The following is an 18,153-nucleotide window of genomic DNA, read 5'->3' on the forward strand; positions in this document are numbered from 1 at the left end:
TTCCTACATATGAAGTAATAAGCCTGTGAGGGAAACCACCCATGCATTTTAAGAACTAACACTTCCCGTTACAGACCTGACTACAACACCCCATGAAAAAGCCACCACTGAGCCACACTGAGCCTGAGGAACGCTAGTTCTGTTCCTTCATACATAGGACACCCACAGAAGCCCAGTGAGCACATTTCATAGGAGGCTGGACTTCGAAGGGAGCGTTAGCGGGACCCCATAATTTAGGTATAAGAAGTTAGCAACCAATAAGCTTAAGACACTTCTAAGAATACAGCAGGAATGACTGGATTTTGTACACTAACAATCCAGAGCCAGGTCTGAACACAATGTTTTGAAGTTCCACCTATCTGGGGACATTAATCAATCAAATACTTACAATGTCACAGTCTTTCTTTCCATCACGTTTAATCGGCTCATTCAGGTCCTCTTGACTACGGAAACTGAATTTTTCAATCGCTTCTGTGACTCCACGAAGAGAGCTGTAGATTTCATCAGAGTTTAGGTTCTCCGTGTCATAATCCAGCATACTAAAGACCAAACGTATATGAAATGTTACATATGAAATTGGAATCCGCTTTTGATTGTCAACAAAAACAATGCCAAGTTGGAGACAGATGGTTTGGCATGCTCCTTCTAACAGTGACTTGTAACAAAACATCGATGGGACCAAAGCAGACTTTGGGTCTGAGTCTCCCGTCAAACGGGGCTAAATCTAGGAGAAGCTCCACTGAAATCAGTGATGTTACATTGCTGTGAGGGGAAAACAGGTCCACTGTTTGTTACATTCCACAGCTTCTGTAAAGCAAAGAAAACCTGTCCCCAGCATGGTAATGGTGTTATTTAAAAAGGAAAATGAAGAAAATCAATCACTATGAGAACTCAAAGTGTTGTGACAGCTGGTGAAAATGAAATCAGTGAAATTTAAGTTTCATAATATATCAAATATATTCTATCAATGGATTCAAACGTGACAGAATTAAATGGAAAGGAAAATGTATCTTGACATAAACCTTAGTCTAACATGTCCCACTTTCATTTATAGAGTACTAAAACCAAAACCACTTGCGTGACGCCTTGATAACAGATGCATTTCAATATTGAGCCTAAGTTTGGGAATTCTCTCACTCAAACTTGATGCTTTCTTGCAGTCTTGTCTGTTCCTCAAATTGCTCAGCAGCATAAAGCCACGCAAATTTTAGGATTCCTTTAGGAGTTATCAAAAATTAAGTTCCATGAAAAAATGCCTGGCATGCAAGAGCAGATGAGATGAAAAAATGTGGTTAAGAAGAGAAGCTTCTACAAGGTTGGAGAAAATGAAAAGGCACTACTGGCAGGGCTTTGCTCTATCCAGGAGAAGCTGAGTTCGCATGACAATCAGTTTTCCAAGAGAGATTTAATGAAGAGACCCAGTAACTGAGAACAATTTCTCTGGTGGAGTCTTGGATCTTAGTAGAGCCAGAAGCAAATAAACCAAAAGAATTTGAGACATTTACATCAAGTTGTTTGTCAATAAATGGTAAGAAATGGCTCCCTACAGGGCTGAATTACTATTTCTTAACAGTTGGGAAGGATGACAGGATGGGCTTGGAGGAGGATGGCTGAACAAAGAGTTGTGCTCCTTTTCCACAAAAGAAAGATTCCCTGTGAGGTCGGTGGGAAAAAAATCATAAAGTACAGAAAATTCCTTCTGAACCCTGGGTACACAACTATTATTTTTAATAGAACTCTAAGTAGGATGTTAAATATCTAGAACCACTGGGGTTTTTTTCTGGAAGAAGCTCAGGAACTTCAGACAGAGGATAAGATTGGTGCTGCCCGATTCCTTTGGGATTAACATACTGAAAATAACCACAACCCCTGGCTCCCAAGCAACACACTCACACCACACTCACACAAGCACCAGTGCCATGTATCCTGGCAAAGAAATCAAAGAACACCGCCTCAAGTTTAAGCAGTGCCTGTCAGGCCAGAAAGAAAGAGAAACCACTTAAACACCAAGATCAGGAAACGAAAACTGTTTATAAACCTACAGAAGTCAAAGTGTTTAGGACTTTTCAGACAGCTGAATGACACTAACGTACTGCGACGGCCTTCCAGACAAAAGTGAAGGCAGTTTTTAGATTCTTTATAAGCATCAGGCAGGGTAGAAATACCTTTGTTTCATAGGATCTTCAAAAAAAATTTTTTTTGAGCTCAAGCACATTTAATCTGTAGATCTTAAGGGGTTCTTCATACAATATTTGAATGAACAATGAAACCAACATTCAAGAAGGTATACATGTGACCGTACCCACACACCCACATCAAGAGATGACATGACTTACCAAAGGTCACACAATCACATCCACGGCAAAACTGAGAAATAATCACAGGTATATCGAAACTAAATCTTCTGCTAAAAATCATTGCTGCTTTCCTCAAGGATGAATTTTGCCCTACACTGCTATCAAAGAATAGATCAAAGTACAGACTCTGCAATGCCAAAAGACTAAGGCAGTTTCTCAGAGACAATGAGCCGATGCATTTATCAATGCACATACCACATTTTAATAAAAAACTAAAGAGTCTAATTGATTTTGTATGTCAAGTGTAAGCCTGTGTAGGAGACCACAGTATGGCTGTGCTCTACATGAACAGAAAATTACATGTGAACACACATGTCTACTGACAGCATGTGCACTGGAATACTTCACAGACAACATGATGGGGGGAATAAAAAATAAAATGGAACTACACCCACCTTTCAGGGAAAAAAAAAAAAAAAAAGGCACAAAAGGGAAAAAAATTACGACCCATGCAGAAAACTAGAGGAAAGTCACAGGATGAATAAGAAGTGAGTAGAGATGAGTAGTGTTTAGGGATGTCACAACATTATTTTCCATCTTCTGCTGCACTAAAACAATGAAACTCTCTGCAAGTTTATCAGGATACAATTTGGCAGTTTTCCAGTCTGACATGAAATACATTTTACTTCCATAAACTATAACTCAGTTTCCAATCCAAACTACGTGTAAGTAATCAGCAGTTTAGCATCCTCAAGCAGTACACAGTAACTCGCCCCATTGCACTTTCAGGCTCTGGGCTGGAATATGTATGTCAAATTACTCCAAACCTTGGGTCAGGTAATGAAAGGAGGAAAAAACCTCCCCCCTAGTTTGACTCCAAAAATCAACATGGGTCTCTTCCACAGATGTCTTAGTATCCTAGAAGAGTCAGAACATTGATTTCAAATTTTAATTCTGCAGGTATTCACAGAGGTACAGACTATGGGATTCTACTTTCTCTCTCAGACATCACAGATTCTCAGATTTTGAGCCCTCAGAGAACAATTTGTTTGCTTTTCTTTCAATAGTTTTTCATTAGGAATGTCTTGCTTCAAGACAAGTCTATATACAGTCCTTCCTCAGGTAACAAGCAAGAAACCACACCTACACGTTGTCAGGGTATAAACTTAAAAATTCAAATAAATTTAACATAGCAGTCTGACAAATTAGATTTATATTCAGAAGGGGTTTTTTATTAAAGTCAATACACAGCTTTAGTCCAGCATACCGATTAAGGATCTGTACGCAGACCAGAACAAAATGCGAGGGCAGAGGAGGAACAGATAGCAAAATTAGCAATCAATAACCCCCAGGTCTTGTGGTAAGGTCAATTTTAATTTAAATACCACAAATTTCCAAGATGTTCCACAACCACACTGTGCAAGAAGCTGGTAAAATCATATATGCAAGCTTCATCCTCATCATCTTACGGATATTCACAACTGCAGATGTGAAATCACTACTGAGCTGCACTTGCCTGTTGGAAAGTGCTCATGTGCCACTTGCCAACCTTCCCTGTGCTATCATAACACAACCAGTGCCTGTCAAAAGCGCTCAGCAACTGTGTTCTGCATTGGAAACCAACTGTGAAACATACACCCATTCAGGAACCAGGCAGGGAGGAAGGGTCTGGAAAAATCCTTTTTTTTTTTTTTTTTTTTCCTTTTTCCCCCCACCACTTGCATGCCGCATCTTCCCCAAGCAGCAAGCAAGTGGCTGCCTGTCACCTCTGCTCTCTGAAAGCTATCATCATCTGTTTGCCTTTTCCAACCAAAGCTTCCACAGATCATTTCCCACATTGGAACAAATTTCACAGTGTGAAAGGTAAATAATACTGTGACATCTCAGACAAGTTGGTTTAACAGGTAGCTTGTTACCTGGGAGAGTAAGAGCGTCTGAAAGTCTTGTGGGAAGGAGCAGTGGGGATGGAGTTAGGCTGAGAAAGGGGAGGGGGGTGCTTCGACAGCCCATCTGCACTCCAACCCCAGAACCGACTGCCGTGATCAGAGGAGAAACGAAAGAGAGAAGAAACAGAGAAAGGAGAGGGAGGGAGAAAAAAAAAAGAAACTATAATCTGAGTGGCTTAGTGCTGTCATGCTGCCTTGGAGAGAGAGAAAAAAAATTAATAGAAACAAAATTAAACAAGAATACTCCATTGAGCCTCACAAGTCATTGTTTTTGCCTTCATTATTAATTTCCACTTTTATTCCTAACGCAATGATATGGTTCACACAAAAGTAGTCCCTGCCTGTACTAACCAGTGAATTTTACAGATGGATATAGCCTCTGAAACTCTTACAATGCTCCAAGTAAACAATCCCTGACCACACATCTCTATTCAAACTCTAAGCAGGTACTTGCAAGCAACAGGATCTCCCTGGAAGAAAGGAAAATTGGAATTGATTTTTTTCTCAGACACTCAAAGGTAGCACGTCACATTTGGCTCCTGGTGCCTCTAGAAGAGCCTGCACAAGGCCCTACACAATCATCAAACCTCTGCAGGGCTTAAGATCTGATCCTGCTTCACCAGGTTTCAAACTGACTCCAAAAATGCATGAGTCAAAGTCAGCCTACAGTGTAAACGTCATGTAAATTGGGGATTTGGTCCAGGTCCCAGCAGACACACCTGAAAAGACTGGATGACACGAGCATCTAAGTCGATTCAGATTTCTCATCAGACTTTCACAAGCCCCTTTGGGTATGGTTTGATCCTGCACCTTTGGGTCAAGGCACCCATCCATGTGCCAATTTGTCCAAAGTTTGTTTTTGTCCTGTTCCCTTTATGATACACAGATTCTTACAGTCATCTTCTGAATAAGAATATAGATGCTTGAGCTGGGAGAGTATTCTGGACGCTGCTTTGTTTCTATTAAGTTGAAGCACACTGTCTCAGAAAGTCACATTTGTATATATGCAAGTGAAAGATATTGCAAGATCAGAAGCGGCAAACAAGTCAACAATTTCTCCAGTGCAAACAGCAAATCCAGTTGAAAACTCGGAGTGGTGTCAAGAAATTCACTTGTTAACCAGCAATCAAACACATAGCTATTACATGTAGCTATTACGGAAATACACCGGACACCCAGATTGCTGATCAGAAGCCTCACAGCTAGTCTCACCCAACTGCAAATGGGCCACCAAACTGCAGGCTTGTCCTTTACTGTGTAAGGTGGGTGGCTTATTTTAATTCTTTTTCTATGCCTTGCTCAACTTAATACTGAGAGTCAAATTCCATTTTTTAATTGTATTTTCTATTGTCAGTGAAAAAACAAGCAAGTAAACTTATACAACCAAATAAAATTGTTAGCCTTTTATTTTGATGCATTTCCTCCAGAGATCTTTGAAAGACTACACTATCTTTTTTAATAACTGGAACTATGCACAGGTTTCTGGACTACTGCTATGAAGGTAGAAACAGTAGGGCAAACCTATTCATTTGATATTCCCTCAAATATTCCTACAGAATTCTAGGTGAAAATTTAGAGCCTGAAAGTAACACTGTGAGTTTACGTAAGTCCATTTGCTATTCAGAACAGTATTCTTATGCTGGAGCACTTCACAACTTAGTATTTTCCTTTTTGTCATACTACATCATTTACTAAATCTCAGATTTCCTCTGTGCAACGCAAACTCAAGCCATTCATCTGAGCATTGCCCAGGAAACACTCTTTCCTCTCAGTCAGATGTCTGGGGTTTTCCCTATTATTTTCAGTCTTCCCAAGTGCCCTCCCCTGCTTTTCTTCTTCAGAAAACACCTCTTTCCCCCACAGCTCCAATCCCAAAAAACTAAGACTGTCACGACAAAAAAAGGAAGTACAAATGGAGAACTCACAGATGCAGTGGATATGTTCTAGTTGTCATGAAGGGGAACTGGATGGAGCAAATAAAAGCAGAAGGAAGGACTCTGCCCAAAGCCCTGAAAGCACATTGCCCTTCTGAAGACACTAACATCAGGGGACACTTGTTATCATGTGGATAGGTAAGTCAACTGTTTGAATCAGCAATGTCCAGTTCAGCCAAAACATTGAAAAACTATCCAGAGAGCTCAAATACACGTACGCACAAATACACACACACAAAAAAGAAAAAAATTAGTCATCTGGAATTCAGTTGTGATGGCAATAATATGGGAGAAGTAATGTGACCTAAGGGCATGGCATACATATATACTATAGAAAGCCTTGCTGATTAATATTGAGGATATAGTCCACAAATAGTAATATGGGAGAGCAGCTATGCTTAGCAATATTTTTATATTCCTACAGGACCCAACCTATCCTTTCTACACATATCCCAGCCCCAAAGGTATATAAGTCTTTAGGTATGACTACTCCTCCAATCTGTCCATCAAGAACAAATTCAAAGGAAATTATAATCCTCAAAACGAAAGTTGGCATTAAGAATTGGACATAATCCTTCAACTGACTGCACTCAGGCTGCCTGTACGAGGCAAGGTCTGCACATGCAGCACCCCAGGAAGCAACGGGCATACACAACCTTGGTACAGCCCCTTAGTAACGGGTTCCATAAAAACATAAAGCCAAGCGTAGTTTTGGAGAAGAGCTACACAGAGAAACTGGGGAAATCTTTAGCCTTTTACACTGCTATCAGAATGACTCAGGTGTGCTTATTTTCCACGTTTGTAGAGAGAAAAGCAACAATTTACACCACTGATGAACAGCAAAGGACAAGCATTTGTAATGGAAACATGACACAAGCATCTATACCAACAACTGCAATACTACAGTGTACCCTTCTTCCTGTAACTGTCAGCACATCTTTCAAAGCCTTTTTTTCTGAAAGAAGGTCGACCACACGAACTCTTCAGAAACAGAGCTATATTCTCTTTTGTTCTGCAAGTCCGGACCAGGTTCAAACACAAGACATTTTCAAGAAGGATGCGGTCCAGCAGAGCATCAGAAGCTACTGCCACTGGTGTGCAGTACTTGCCACCACCTTTTCTACAAATGGCAGAAATCTGCAGCTACTGTTACTGCTTAGAGGTCACTCACCAAAAAAAGTAGAACTTGTCCCCCGAATATTTTAAAGGGCTTTTACAACAGCTTCCACCTTCACCTATCATTGAAGAATGACTTTTACACATCACTCTGGAATAACTAAATCCAGCAAGGGAACAGGACATACTTGTTGAAAAGACACCTAAATTTTTGGATCAACATCTCCAAGAACTCCATAGAAAACTGAAGGAATGACTGTTTTCTAAAGGAAGTTCCTGGCCCATTGCACCAGTAGCATTTTTGGTCTTGACAACTTAATGGCAGAATGCTCTGCAATTACATGCCCCCTCTAACTATTCCTTGAGAACATACCATACAGGGGAAAAAAAACCCTAAACCCAAAATGCTCGAGAACAACAGCAACAACAAAATGCAAGTTTTGTTTTAAGCATACACTGAATGCTTTAATCAGTATTTTGATACGTGCATTCTGACATCAAGAGGTAAGGAGAATGCAAAGGCAAATCGAAAAGCAGAGAGTGAAGTGGCAAAACACAGTTGTAACCCAGTGGCAAAGCTAAAAAGCATGGTAAAAGCTCATGGATTTATAAAGTAAGTGCCACATGTAAACATGGCCAGCAAAGCCACAACATAACCACAGAAAGCTATCTAAGTTTATAATCTCCCATGACAGACATCATCAGGGCAACAATGCTCAAACTAATCAAAAAGGAAGCAAGAGTTGGAACCATTCCCCTGAAATTTTACAACTTAATTCCTTAACAAAATCTTCGTTGAAAAACTCATAATAAGACATCTCAACCTTGGCTTGCAACCTCCCACTCTAGTTTTGGATTACAGAAGATTTAGAGGTCACAAAGATGTATTTAGATACCCAAAATTTTCTCAGGAATCTCCATGTGCTCCTCATATGCTGCTGGATTAGTACACATACTCACTAAAGGCTAAAAGCCTGCATTTTTCGTGGCACATGGGAACTCACATGTCTAAGTAACCCTCCAGACAGGGTTTCGCATGTCATGACAGGGGTGATCAACAGATTTCAGTGTAAATTACTACAATGGACTACAAACTGCACTTCTCATCCAAAATGTTTCCTTCTAAGTCTCTTCCATGACAAAGGAAAGTGACCTCCCATGGAGAGGAGAGGGAAGGCAGACAAAAGCAAGAGCTTTTAAGCTTTCCCAGCATGAATCAAAGCTTGTCCAGGTAAAAACCTAATACTTTCCTCCAACTTTTCTATGGTCCCAGAGCATACCATCTAAATTCCCATCTCCTCTGCTCTAAGTTTTTATGGTGCAAAATATATACAATTCCAATATCCAAGAATCCATGTTTGCCCAATAAAATGTTTTGGTGTCGACCAATATATACTAGAGTAGCATCTGCACCTTCAGTGAAACGCCTGGTTGCAACAAGACCTGCTGCCCAAAGGATCAGACCAGTGTTCTGCTGGTGAGCAGCCAGGAGCGTGATTTGAGAGGCATTCAGCACTGAAACACAGCTGCCACCTTTGCCTGTTCTGCACCCTCACAAAGCGTAAGAGGGGAACAGGAGATTCAGCACTTCTCCCAGCAGCACAAGCACTGTACTACAGTCAGATGAATTACTGATCAACAGGGCACACCTAAAAAATAGACACAAGCTGAAACCCTTGACCTGAAAGTCATCATACACTTTGCGATATTTGCAACCTTAACAAGACCTCATTTCTAATGCTGCCATTCAGTATTACCTTTATTGAACCCACAAATCTAATTCTGGAGAAGGCCTACTTATGAAAGAAAGTCAGTATTATAACAGAAGACATTCATATTACACAGATAACATGAGGACTGGAACACTGAAATCAATCACCAATCATGTATAATCATGCTCACACCCTGTTTCTTTGGAGCAATCTATTGTAAACTTTTGGTCCTGTTTTTGCTTTCAAAGTGAGTCACATTCTGCAAATGCACACTCAGTGTTGAAATCCTTTAATATTTTGCAAGTGGTTTAATTAGCCTGCTGCATTACCTTGGAGACAGTCCACCATGGGAACAGTTGGTAGGTGAAGTTAAGGGGCTGGTTCTGCTGCTGGAGTGTCGGGAAGGAGTCCGACCAAGGGTATTGCTGGGGGAACCCTGGCACAGAAGCAGGAAGACAGGGATTAGCAACGTGTTGCAATGCATAGGCAGGAGTACACAACAACAGGTCCTAATATTGCCTTTGTTTGCACTAGACAAGCTTAGTGCAGTTTTGGTTCTGGCTCTGGACCTAAAAATCTGCAGCCATGGTTCACGCAGTCATTAATATGGTCTCGAAGGTTCTGCTCTGACGATAAAGAAAGCAGACGTGTACTTTTCTACAACCTACAGCACCTGCAACATGTACAACCTGCAAATATTGCCAGAGAAACGGTTTATCAATCTGTCAGGATACCCAGCTTCTCAGACAAGATTTGCCAGGCTCCAAAGTATGCAGACCATTACGCTGGCAATTTAGCAATTTAATTATGCAGCTATTTCTCCACATTGTCTAAAGCATTCTTGATTGTGCTTGTTACAAACATAAGTAAGCAATCTAACTTATTTTTTCCACTGGCCTGCACCATCATTTATACCACAGCAAAATGAGTAGAAATTGCTCCCAATTCTGACTGTCTTTACAGAAAGTCGAAAGTACTAGGGAATCCAATCCACTCGCCTGGAAGTTGCTACAGTTGTAGCTTACACAAAGGGCTGCTTGCCCCATGGAAGTGCAAAGACAGGAGGGTTCAAATTCCAGCAAGTTTCACAAGATTTCCACATAAAAAGGCAAAAAATACCCTAACCCTTGCTGCTCTGTGGGGAAAAGAAGTTTACAAGCACACTTAAATCCTCTGCTAACATATTCCTTCACAGAAATAAAAATACGTAAGAGTTTCACGTAAAACCAAAACGTAAGGTAATAGGTATAGACTGAAGAGACCTTGTAGGTCAACCAAAGATCCTGCAAGAGTCTTAGTAGGCAGTATGTCTGTTATTAAACTGATTTCAATAGTAGTGATAAGCCCAGAAAATCTGTGAAAATCAGGATCTCTGTTTTGGCCAAAAGATTGTTAACTGGCAGAATTTTCAAAAGCACACACCCAACTTTTATGCGCTTCTCAGTTTGTTGGGTTTTTATTATTATTATTATTATTTTTACTGGTTATGACTATATTAAATTTAAAAATAAATGAGTTTTTGGTTTTAATGATCCCTATAAAAGCAACATCAAACAGAAGCCTCTGTTGCCATATTGCTTCAAGACAACAGTTACAGATAATTCATGCTACTGAGTATCTGCAACAGCTTATCAATGAGCTGCTGGTGGTTTTGAGTCTTTGAGGCTCTGGTGTTTGCAAGAACAAGGGCCTCTCACCACACTGGTGTTACTGGAGTTCTTGAGGTGGTTGTGCAGGAGCTTGGTAGCACCATCCTGGAATGTTTTTGGCAAGGCACCAAGTAACATGGTAAACTCAGGAGTGTTCAGTTCAAAGAGAGAAATCAGGACTATCTGTGCTGCCTGAAAAGAAAAAAAAAGAAAAGACAAGACCATCAGTTTTCATTCTTTGAAAAAACAGGCATTCTGTTGGTAACAAACCTCAGGGTAAACGATGTGCATTTCATTCATAAAGAAGACTCCCATAGTAGACAAATTTTTCACATGTACCTTGTGATGTGTCTTAAGGGATTGCTAACTACTATAGTTAACTTTTTAGTTCTTAGAGCTTACAATATATTTTTGCATTTGTATCATTAACTCCTCAGATGTGAGGTATACAGCTATTCACACTCAGAGAGAAAATCTTACCATCATCCTGTCCAGCAAGTATTTCAATTGAACAAGTTACTGCAAAAAAATTTACAGGGAACAAATAAAACCAGAAGCTCAGATAAGTATGAAGAATCTAGGAGTGCAATTTCTCATTCCCACACTTTCTATTTTAAGTGTGCGTGTTCTCTTCCCACCCAACTTCTTAAGGGTCTGACAAGTTTGCTTCATCAGAAAATCCTTACTTCTGTTTCCCCACCTCTCCTTGCGAGTCTCACCACTGAGGCTGTTTCAGCAACAGAAGACTCCATCTCAAGTGGAAGATCTACTGGGACGGTAAGAACCACCTTTCTCTCATCCATGGACAGGCTAAACCCCACTAGATTCCCTAAACGTAGTAAGTGAAGCCAGGGTACCACTGAAACAACTAAGAACTTTACCATTAATTTCACTGGACGGGGTTTGCCCTATCTGCCTGGAAGAATAGCTGCCAGAACAGGATCTCCACTAACTCTATTAGCAAACATACAGCTCTGCGTATCCTGAACTAAGACAATGGAACCTAATGGGCATGGAAACAGAATAAATCACAGAGTGCAGATCTGCAAGAGTAATTAACATCACATGTTCCTAACCAGACTTCCCTAGCAGCATACAACCCATGTGGATTGCACCAATTCCAGTATCTTCACCCGCCTTTGCCTTGAAAATATTTTTAAAAACATATATATTTAAAAATTCATTAAAAGAACAATAACAATGAAGCAATGAAGAAGGACTTCTGATGGTCTGCAGCATCACCTTCTCCAGTGGGGGTGTTAGCCATTGACACAGCTACCTCTAAAATACATATCTGGATACAAAGCATTGGCTTAGGCTCACAGAAAAGCAAATCTACACATGCCCTTAGTTTGGAACAGCATACATACAGGCTTAAGAACAGCAGACACTTGCGTCTCACCCTTTTGAGGATCAACTTTCTAAAACTACCTAGAAATGAAAAAGAACTTTAAAGAAGGTAAAAATATAATTCACAGTTGTGGCGCTAACTGTACATTCATTGTTCTTATCAATTCAAAGAAGGAGTTTTTAGTAAGTAATGTGTTTGCAAAGTTGCAATAATTAAAAGTGTATCTACAGTTCCCTGTGAAGTGGAATCCTTGAGCAGATGATGAACTTGGGTACACAAAAACCCTTTCATAGTGGAGCGGAATCGAAGTATCTCATTGTTTCAGTGCGCAAACTGCAATTCAAGCTATGCTATCCCTTCTGCTATCATCCCCAATTTGCAGTAACACAGCTTTGTATATAAAAACATTTTCCATCCACAGAAGTCTGGTAAGTATCATCCTCTTCACACGGCCAACCAAGAAACCGAGGCACACAACACTCAATGGGCTTCCAAGGACTGCAGCAAACAACAGGTCTTCAAGACTCTTCATTCCAGATGGATCATGCTGCCTCCTGCCAAAACTCTTGCTAACTTGAACAGAAACACAGTGTGTCATTATTCGCTTCACACTGAAGATCTAGGAATGAAAGAAACGGGGAGATAATTTTCCCCATGGCTTGCTTAACTCTATACTCTACCCTCCTCTGACCTGAAGTTTTGGGCAATTCTGCCATGAAGCCTGCCTGGTATCCAACAAGGACGTGTATTTCTGTCCATTTTCATCCGAGAACTTTTAAGTTTTCACCAGCATAGTATTTTCTGTAATAAAAATATTACTGCAAACAAGAGATCTCAGAACAACAACCACCATGTTGAACTGAATGCAAAGTGACAAGTCATGCCAAAGTACATTCCCGTTTGTGAACGGCATGCATACCCCAGCTGGTTAGGGAGTGGACATGCAGATGATCTGTGTCAGAACAAGCAGATCTCGCATTCATTGAAATAAGAAAAAAACCCAAACATAAAAAAAAAAAAAAAAAAGGGAAAAGTGATCAACATGGTCCCCAAGCTGAGACTGCTCAGAGACTAGAGCATCTGGAAATAACAACTGGTAAGTCAGGAGTTGCCCAAGGCACAGTGAGATGGGAAAGGATTTCAGATACCTTTGTCCCACATATCTCCCACTGATGGCTTAGAAATAAAGTCATCCTTGGAGGCCTCCTAAGCAAATAGAGCAAAGCAGGCACAACAGCAGAGGCACCCTACGATGTGATGCTCTGGAGGTACCTTTCCTGTGTGCCAGAGAGGTCTAAAATGCATCTCACATATCTAAGCAAAGTGTTCCCCAAATCTCCACCAGGGACTTTAGGATCCTGTGGCTTCACTCTGAAGCAGAGGGTTACCTAATTGGTATGGTTTAACCCTACACACAAACACTAACAGCACAGATGTGCCACAAGAGCATCTGAGGGAAGTTTGAGCTCCCAGAGGTCACTTCAATTTTGTTCCAGCTTTTTGTTTTGGCTTTAGTGAAAACAGGACTGTGTCCACCCTTCCCCTTTGCACGAAATAACAGCTTAGCTTGTCTTTAGGAGCTGTCTTGCCAGTGTTCTGTGTACCTGGGTGATCTTCAGCAATTTTGTTGTTGCCTGTAAACAGGCCACTGGGCTTTGAGCAAAGTGCCGAACAGCTGCTCACAATGCTTACAATCTTACGTGGACTGAAAGACGACCTATAGTCAATGCTTTTTGAAATAAAGCCAAGTACTACTACAGCCTAGGAGTGGTGCTCCAGTAAAGCTCTCAAAAGCCACCCTGGAATTATGTGGGTTAACCCTGGCTGTGTTCTTTTTAAATAGTCCTCAGCCACCCCACTTCTAGCACTTTTAGGTTTATTTCAGGCAGAAGCCATTATTTGAAAGTTCAGCCATAATTTCCTACTTGAGATTTAACACTGGCTAACACCACCTAAAAAGATGGTCTCTGTGACCAGGGACTGTCGCTACTGTCCTCAAAAGCTGGAAGGTCCACACTAGCTTGAAATCACATTTATAATGTGCTCCAAGTTTCACTTTTGCAATACTTTCCAGTTCTCATACAACTAATTTTATTTCAGTAATGAAGGGCATCAGGAGCAGCATTTCTAGCATTTCTACACCTGCCTTAATAGTTAGAGCTGGACACATCTGATAACCCTCTAAGTTTCATTTATCTAGCATACATTTATCTAGTCAAAGGCAATCTTTTACAGATAATTCTTCTCAGTTTTAAAACTGTGGAAAATCTTGTGGAAACTACTAACGTAGTTTCATTAAATTACTACGTTACATCAGATTACGAAGAGTAGATAAATTTAAAACAAGCCATAGAAAACATTTCTGTACACAATGTACAAACATTCTCCATGCAACACTCGTGCTTGATGATACATAGTTTGAAGAAAGAGTAATATCTGAATTTTCCCTTGCCTTTGTGTCCCTGTACTATTAGTGTGGAACACTAATCCATCTCCATTCAGTGACATATAACGTAGACCCTACAGATTAGATAATCCTAACAAAGCAGTTCTCTGCTGGCTTGAGCTGGAGAAACTCCAGTGACTTCAGAGCCTAACTATGCTAGTGAGGGGGTCTGGCTCCACATCAGGTTCTTGAATCATTTGCAAAGTATCGTTTATATAACTTCATTATTCTACTTATAACAATGCAGCGAAGGATCAGGTTCCACAAGCTGGTAGCAGCTCCCAAAGTTTCACATTTAGGTCAATGCAATTCATGCTGTCCAACAGCATCAGCTGCTAAAGGGACACAAATGCTTTAGCAACTTCTGTTTTTTGTTTTCACCTAGCAGTGGGTGTTGGCCATATTTATCAAAAACTGCAACCTCTGCAAATTGGTTGAATTACAATAAAGTCTCTTTGAAATTGTTTGGGCTCATTAAGCAAAAAGATCAAGGCTAACTGGAAAAATCCATTGGTTTTAGAAAGGAAATGTGGTCAGTGACCTAAGCTTAATGCAAGTGCCTTATGATTGCTGCTGTCGCTGGTCCAATAGACCAAGCAGAATAAGCGGCTAGTTGCCTAAGCTGTATGAAAGCAGTTTTCACGTTTCTCAAACTTCTGTTGGCGATGGGCTCACAACACCAGGGGCCCCATAAAAGCAGAGGACCTCATACCCTGATTGCTTACAAGGGAATACAACAAAAGAGTTAACAGAAAAGCACATCAAAGCCAAAAAATACTTCACAGACACACACACTCTTTTCAGGCTCCGAGTCAAGGTCTCTTTACACAGCTAGACAGTTGAGTTGAGACTGCAAACACGATTAGTGTGATTAGTGCACACAGCTTTTAGTCTACCTGTTTACATTTCTCTTCCAAGTTTCCTTCACCGGGCCCTGAGGAAGCTGTAGTGGTCCTAGCTGGCAAATCCTCACCCACCCAACTATGCATGGTCTGGGTTTGACAAACAGGAAAGTTGATATTATTTAGAGAAAGCATAGATTTAAACTGAATCATCTAAGCAGTACACATGCCATGTTTTTGCAGAAGAGTTTTAATCAGTTGCTTGCTTAATTTCAAGTAACAAAAAACATTAATACTTGCTTTAACCAGAAGAGCATTCCCTTCAGCAAAGGGTGGCACTGGCTCGAAACTAAATCGGCCACAACTCTCAGGCTTACAGATCATCCCTTAGTTCTGCTAGGCTTTGCTTTGGCCACCTCCTGATGGCCTCCATAACCACCTGAAAACTTCTGCTGAGGCGCAGAGCCAAGGCAGTGCTGCACTGAGATGGCACTTGCATCTGGCCAGCCAGGAGTAGGGGAACAGGTGCTTGCATCTGCCTGCATCTATCGTCACAGACGTCTCTAAGTTCAGAGGAAGAAGCAGTGAAGAACTTGCAAACTCCTGCCTCTGGTCCAGGCATCAGTCTGATAGACCAACAGCGTCTGCAAATGCCTTTTACCACATGATCAATCTGGGGAAGGTCTGCACTAACATCTACTCACTTTTGATAAACATAATCATACTCTGTATCCATCATTCACGTCACCATCTAGTCTAAGGCAAATGTGGTTTTAATAACTTAAGGCATGCTGGAACAGAGCAGCTCTCTCCCTCGTGTCACTTTGAATTACACTAAACTGCAGATCAAATATAGATGCACTGAGATAGAGAGGCAGCAGTGGCACATTAGGCAGCTTGTATTAGCACACACTGGCATAGGGCAACGCTTCGACTCTCCAGTGAGCGCAGCTGATGTTAAGTGAGTTAATTCACATCTGCTGAGAGTGTTTGCAGGCTCTAAACAAGCGTTATTTAAGTGTACTTTCCAGCAGACCGCTAGTTGTTAGCTGGCACTAAGTTAACAAACTATCTACCAAACCAAACCTCCTGCTTGTTCCTTTTTCAGGTCTAGAATCAGATGAGCATGGACGTCCACATTACTGACAGGGTAATATGAAGCACGATGGCTTCATCAGCTCACACATAAACCAAGCATGCTAGCTTGAGCACAGGTTTTTAAACACACAGTTTTCCCAAAGGACTTCTATCAGAATATGCTGTTTACATCCACATCCTGAAAAGGAAGAACTTGTTTAACAGATTTAAATACAGAATTCATATACAGATTAAATCCACACTGCTATTGTTTTATACAGCACACAGTATCATGAAAGGCTTTTACAAGTCATGGATGGTTGCATTACATGTTTCAAAAGCATCTCAAACAAGTGCCAGCAAAAAAAATCGGATTACTATTCTATAATGAGCTATGACTCCTTATGCATGCTGTTGTTTTGTGACCTGGGCACTGCAAAGACCACGGCAAAAATATTAATTATTTCTGGAGAGTTAGACGTTACCTCAGAAGTCAAGCTGATGAAGATTATTCTGAGTAAACTTTGCTCCTTACAAAATGGCATTTGTTGCAAAAACAGGTTTCAGGACTAGAAACAAAAGCTACATTTCATTGACAACTGAGAAACTTTTATTGTCAACCTGGCATGACACAAGTTTGAATTCTGAAGGGAAGATACAAGCCAAGAAAGAAAGTCTACTGAAGTAAGATAGTTTGTAATTAAAACACCCACTTTAACCTGCACAGAGTTTCAAAATGCTAGAATAAGTATGGCAGTCTTACCCATCACAGTGCAGAAAACACAGCCCATGGTCTCTTTACTGGATGGCTCTACAACACATCATGTAAATATCACCTCTAATCTTGGCTTTCAAAACAGATACATCATCTATACCTACGTAGGTACGTGTGTATTTATATAAATGGCATGTACACACAAGCATATTATGAACAGACAAATAACATAAGCATGAGTATACACACATTCTGTGAAGCAAATTCTTCTGATCTCATAGTAAGAGCTAATGCATGATAATGTTTCAAGCAAACTGAGAAAATGTGCTTATATTACAAACTGCTTTCAGCTCAAAGGACACTAGAAGGCTGTATAAAGTGAAGAGATTAAATTTTAAGGAAATCTACCCCAGCACCACATTTCCAACAAGCACGTAATGATTTTCTGGCCACCAATGTTGGGTAAAAGCCATTTTCCTGACACTGCGTGCACTAAAAACATTCTGGCTCTCATAGCTCTCTAGCATCAAACTCAAAACAAACAGAAAATGATGGCTACTATTTTGGAAACACAGCTAGGACACAGAGATCCTTTTTGTTCTAACAGCATTAAATCAAGCAAACACTGAAGGCCACCAGCTACCACTTTTGATGTATTACACTATTTTCCTTAACACTATGTTTAAATGCTTGAAAGGAATTCTGTGCACTTAGGCTGAGTTTGACTTCTTTAGGAATATCCTTTGGCTAAAGGGCTGACCTCAGCAGTATGCCCATAGTCCTATTCAAGACTCCATAAGCCTGAAATTAAAGCCTAAGACCTGGTTCTCTGGTAACTTGGCTCTTCGTGGAGTCCACGAGACGCACAAATCTGGCGCAGGAATGTTGCAGGACTGCTAGACAAACCTCTGACTCAGAAAGGCAAGTCTGCGACTGAGGAACATTAAAACAATCTGCCATTCAAATCCATTTCTGCAAACATCCTCCTTGTCACCGCTGCTCTAACAGGCTGTGACCAACAGTGTTTATTGCCCAGCACCAGCAAAGATTAACACCACCATTTCAGCT

General features: G+C 40.7%; 1 protein-coding gene across 8 annotated transcripts in view; it reads right to left on the minus strand.

The window, feature by feature from the left end:
* The window catches only part of CLASP1 (cytoplasmic linker associated protein 1), a 185,097-nt gene that overhangs the window by 23,182 nt on the left and 143,762 nt on the right, over nt 1–18,153 (minus strand). For 7 of the 8 annotated variants that reach the window (XM_080399733.1, XM_080399732.1, XM_080399731.1 and 4 more), the window contains 3 exons: nt 10,703–10,846; nt 9,335–9,441; nt 389–539 (listed from right to left, as the gene is read on the minus strand). In XM_080399733.1, the coding sequence (XP_080255859.1) occupies nt 389–539; nt 9,335–9,441; nt 10,703–10,846 (402 nt within the window). Of the gene's footprint in view, nt 1–388; nt 540–4,213; nt 4,331–9,334; nt 9,442–10,702; nt 10,847–18,153 lie in introns of all 8 variants that reach the window. The other variant, XM_080399735.1, reaches the window with a different exon arrangement.

Source organism: Falco punctatus (genome assembly GCF_963210335.1).
Source record: "Falco punctatus genome assembly, chromosome: 8".
Classification (NCBI taxonomy): Eukaryota; Metazoa; Chordata; class Aves; order Falconiformes; family Falconidae; genus Falco; species Falco punctatus.